Source organism: Calidris pugnax, unplaced genomic scaffold, assembly GCF_001431845.1.
Source record: "Calidris pugnax isolate Ruff unplaced genomic scaffold, ASM143184v1 scaffold474, whole genome shotgun sequence".
Classification (NCBI taxonomy): domain Eukaryota; kingdom Metazoa; phylum Chordata; class Aves; order Charadriiformes; family Scolopacidae; genus Calidris; species Calidris pugnax.
Genome location: NW_015091223.1, coordinates 112,004 through 116,045, shown reverse-complemented (window position 1 = coordinate 116,045; position 4,042 = coordinate 112,004). Strand labels below are relative to the sequence as shown.

Genomic DNA, 4,042 nt, shown 5'->3' with positions numbered 1-4,042 from the left:
GCACTCAGGCTCTTTCCCCTCTCTCTCTGCAGCTCTCGGGTAGTGAAGGAGCTCTGGCTCAGCGCCCTCCTTGGGTAAGCCCTGCCTGGCCGGGCAGCCTGGGGCAGCCCTGCTCACAGCACCGCTCACAGCACCGGGGGGATGCTCCAGGTGCAGCCCTCTGCTCTGCAAACACCGCTCCCCAGCTGGGGAGAGGTGCCCCCCGGGCTGCAGGCAGCTCTCCAGCAGGCACACATGGCGGAGCTGCTTCACCCGGCCATCTCCAGCCAACACCTGCCCAGCCCCAACCCCACCACTGCCCCTGCTCTCCGCGCCATGGCTGGAGGCTGCCTGCCTGCGTGGGGGCACCTGGGCAGTGCTCCCCGGGCTGCCAGGAGACGCCCAAGGCAGCTGCCATCTCACACTTGCTCTTTCTCTGCCCCGGCCCCATCCCCATGCGCAGGCCACCAGGAGGAGCGCAGGGAGCCCGCCTCACCCGCCTGCCCTCCATCAAGCTCCTCAGGAAGGAGCTGAGACGCCGCCAGGCCGTGAGTCTCCCTCCTGTCTCCGCTCTGCCCCGCAGAGCCTGCTCCAGCCCGCCACCGCCTGCAGGGCTTCTCACCTTCTGCTCTTCTCCCCTTGCCCAGGCCACCACACTCCACGCCAGCAGCCTGCAGAGGCTGGTCGAGCGCCAGGCAGAGGTGAGGCTGCCTCGGGAGGCCATCTCCCCAGCCCAGAGCCCGGCGCAGCTCCCCGCGGGCCCTTCCCGCTGCGGGGCTGCTCCCTGAGCACAGGGCATTTCTTGCAGGCTGGTGCCCAGCAGAACCCACCTCCCGTCCCCTCGGCCGGCCATGCTGCACTTGCCCACACAGCTGGTGAGTTTGCACAAGACAGGGCACAGCACGGCTCTCCCCCTCTCGCCGGCGGGCGGGCAGGCGGGCGCTCCTGCTGCCCCGTGCCTGCTGCCACCCCCTTTCCTGCAGGGCACGGCCCTCCCCATGGCTCTGCAGCAGGAGAGAGCTGAGCCCCCTCAGAAGGGACCCTTCTTCCCAAAAGAACCCAGCTCCCTGCCTTTGGGTGGCAGGGGGGCAGTGCCCAGAGACTGGGGGAGCGCTCCCCGGCCACACACCTCTGGGCTCCACACCTCTTGGCTCTCTTGCCCTTGGCAGCAGGCGGGACCAGCAGAAGCAGCAGCAGCAGCTGGAGGAGATACCTGCCCTGGCCATTTGCCCGGCGAGGGACCTCCACCGCTGCGGCGGCGCCCAGCTCCTCCTCGGGCTCTGGCCGCAGCGGGCTTCTCTTTGGCCGGCCCCTGGCAGAGCTCTGCAGCCAGGATGGCACCCTGCCACACACCATCCAAGTAAGCATGCCTGTGGAGCTGCTGCCCACCCCTCGGCCTCCTCTGCACAGGCTGTGGCCCAAGCAGAAACTGGGGGCCCCACCTGGGGCTCGGGGACAAGGCCAGCTCCTCCCGCTCTCCCCCACCCCTCCATCCTGCCCCACTGAGAGCTGCAGAGCTGCCCACCAGGGCTCCTGCCCCTCAGTTGGCCTCACCTCCCGCCAAGCCTGGCTCTGCTCTCCAGCAACTCTCCTCCTCTCTGTCCTGCAGGACCTGCTGTCTCTCCTGCACCGGCACGGGCCATCCACGGAGGGGATCTTCAGGCTGGCGGCCGGCGAGCAAGCATCCCGGCAGCTCCGGGAGGCACTCGACACGGGAGCAGAGGTCCACCTGGAAAGCCAGCCAGCCCACCTGCTGGCCGTCATCTTGAAGGTGAAGCCTGCTCACCTGGGGCCTGGCAGCTCCCGCCTCGGGCCATGCCAACAGGATGGGCAGCAGCCCAAAGCCAGCCGCCTGCTCCTGAGCCAGAGCGCCGGGGAAGCTGCCGCTGCTCCTGGCAGGAGCCCTCCAGCTCTCACCCACAGCCTTTGCCATTGCAGGACTTCCTCCGAAAGATCCCCTCCAAGCTCCTGCAGGCACCGCTCTACCAGGAGTGGATGAGTGCCCTGCAGAAGGACAGCACGCTGGAGAAGGTGGCAGCACTCAAGGAGTAAGTGTGCCCAACAGCCTGCCTGCTCCACGGGGACTTGCCTGCAAAACCACGGATGGCCTCCTGGACAAAGCTGTCTTCTGGGGCAGGCACCGCTGGCTGCTGGGGGGTGGGGCCTGGGGGGAAAGTGGCACCAAAAAGCACTGAGCTCCTTGGAGCACTTGGGGCAGGCATCGTGTAGGGAGGGTTGCTGCAGGAAGGGACTCTGGCCAGAAGAGCAGGCAGGGAACGAGGTGGCCGTACCTCAGCCAAGGCAACCCTTCTGCTGGAGAGCAGGCATGGCCAGGGAGCCTTGCCTTGGCTCAGCTGGAGGGAGAGCAGTCTGGGGGACCTTTCTTGGCAGCATCTCCTTTCTTCACCTTGTGTTCCTGTTCCCTCAGGGTGGCCAGCAAGTTGCCCAAAGGCAACCTGGTGCTCCTCAAGGAGCTGCTGTCTCTGCTGCAAAGGATCAGCAGCAAGGGGGCCAGCAGCAGGATGAGTGCCCACAACCTGGCCATCTGTGTGGGGCCCAACCTGCTCAGCCCACCTGACGAGCACACCCTCCCCCTCGATGGCCTGGTGGAGGTCACACAGAAGGTATGCTCTGCTTACCACCTGGCCACAACCTGCCGGGCCCAGCCCAGCTTTGCTGCTCAGAGCTCCCTGGGGCCTCCTCTCTTCAGCAAACACTCGTGGACGGCAAGAGCTGATGGGAAGAGCAGTGCCAGGCACTGCCGCCCCTTGCTGCTCAGAAGCAAGGCTCAGCAGGGGGAGAGGCTCTTGGGCCACTTTGCTGCCACCTCCCTGGAAACCAAGGCTTTGCTTGGTGCAGGTGACACAACTGGCCGAGTTCCTCATCCAACACCGTGGGGAACTCTTTGAGGAGGAGGAGGAGGACCTTGCGGTTGCCAGGACATCAGGCGAGGAGTCAGCCACACGAGAGGTAAAAGCAGAAGCAGCAGAACTGTGCAAGCTCCACAAACTGGATGATGACAACAGCATTGGGCAGGTAGGTCTTGACCCCTTCTTCACATCAACATTTCCATTACAGAGGCCTCCAGCTGCTCCAGAAAGCGAGCACCTGCACAAGTTTTCCAAGGAGAGGAGGTAAAATGAGCCAGCTTGGCTTTGTAGAGCACTCTTGAGTCAAGCTTCCCATGGCTTTCCCTGTCTAACAATACTCTTGCATGGAAAGGTTGCCAGGCTCTTCACGCGCAAGCAGGAAGCGCAAAACCACCTGTGAAGAGGAGAGGGATGGGCAGCCAGAGAGTAAGAAGAGGAGGTTGGAGGGAGAGCTCTCTGGCGTGGGCAACAGAGGGAATCCAAGCGGGCAAGGAGAAGAAGGAGAGCAGGTGTGTAGCAGACTCTGCTGTCCCTCTTGCCAAGCTCTCCACACTGCTCTGAGGAGTGGCAGTGTTTCCCAGGGAGACAGAGATGGCCCCCGAGAAGAGGCATGCACCACCTGCCCTTGGCACATTGTGGACAGCAGGAGAAACATCCCACTCCAGCCTCGGCAGCTCTCCTTTGTCCTTCTCAGCTGCATTTCTAGCAAGGGACAGGGAGGGATGCTGCTCCTCAGGTTTTGGAAAGGAGCATCTCACAGCTCCTCACGGGTTCCCTGCACAGCCCGACTGCTTGCCAAAGGGGCAGTGCTCGTCCCTCTCCACTTGCCCTGCCCTGAGGGGATCGCACCTCTTGGGAAGGGGACAGACCAACACCACAGCCCATGCTCGCATGGGGCCTCTCTCCTCTGCCAGGAACTACCCCTTTGTTCTTGGACTTCCCAAAGCACAGGGGACAAAGTCACACCTCTCCCGCCTCCACGCTTTCATCAGCGCTTTCTGCCTCTCTCTGTCCTCCTAGGTGCCCATTTAATTGTGCTGCTTGGATTCCCTGGAGCTCTGACACCTGCACTTGGAACATCGTGCAGCCCCAGCACCACCTGGGCAGAGGAGAGGAGAGAGGCACAGCTGCCCTTCTGCTCTCCCCTGCAGATTTCACTTGGGCACCACCATCGGGCTGTAGACTTCCCGCAC

The 4,042-nt window shown here is 63.8% G+C and overlaps 1 protein-coding gene across 1 annotated transcript; it reads left to right on the top strand.

Moving 5' to 3' along the window:
* The first annotated feature begins 434 nt into the window (after positions 1–434).
* Positions 435–2,155, top strand: LOC106898541 (T-cell activation Rho GTPase-activating protein-like). The gene is made up of 4 exons (XM_014959843.1): positions 435–527; positions 627–680; positions 1,589–1,750; positions 1,918–2,155. The coding sequence occupies exons 1-4, from the start codon at positions 435–437 to the stop codon at positions 2,029–2,031; spliced, it is 423 nt and encodes a 140-aa protein (XP_014815329.1). The 3' UTR covers positions 2,032–2,155.
* Positions 2,156–4,042: the final 1,887 nt, after the last annotated feature.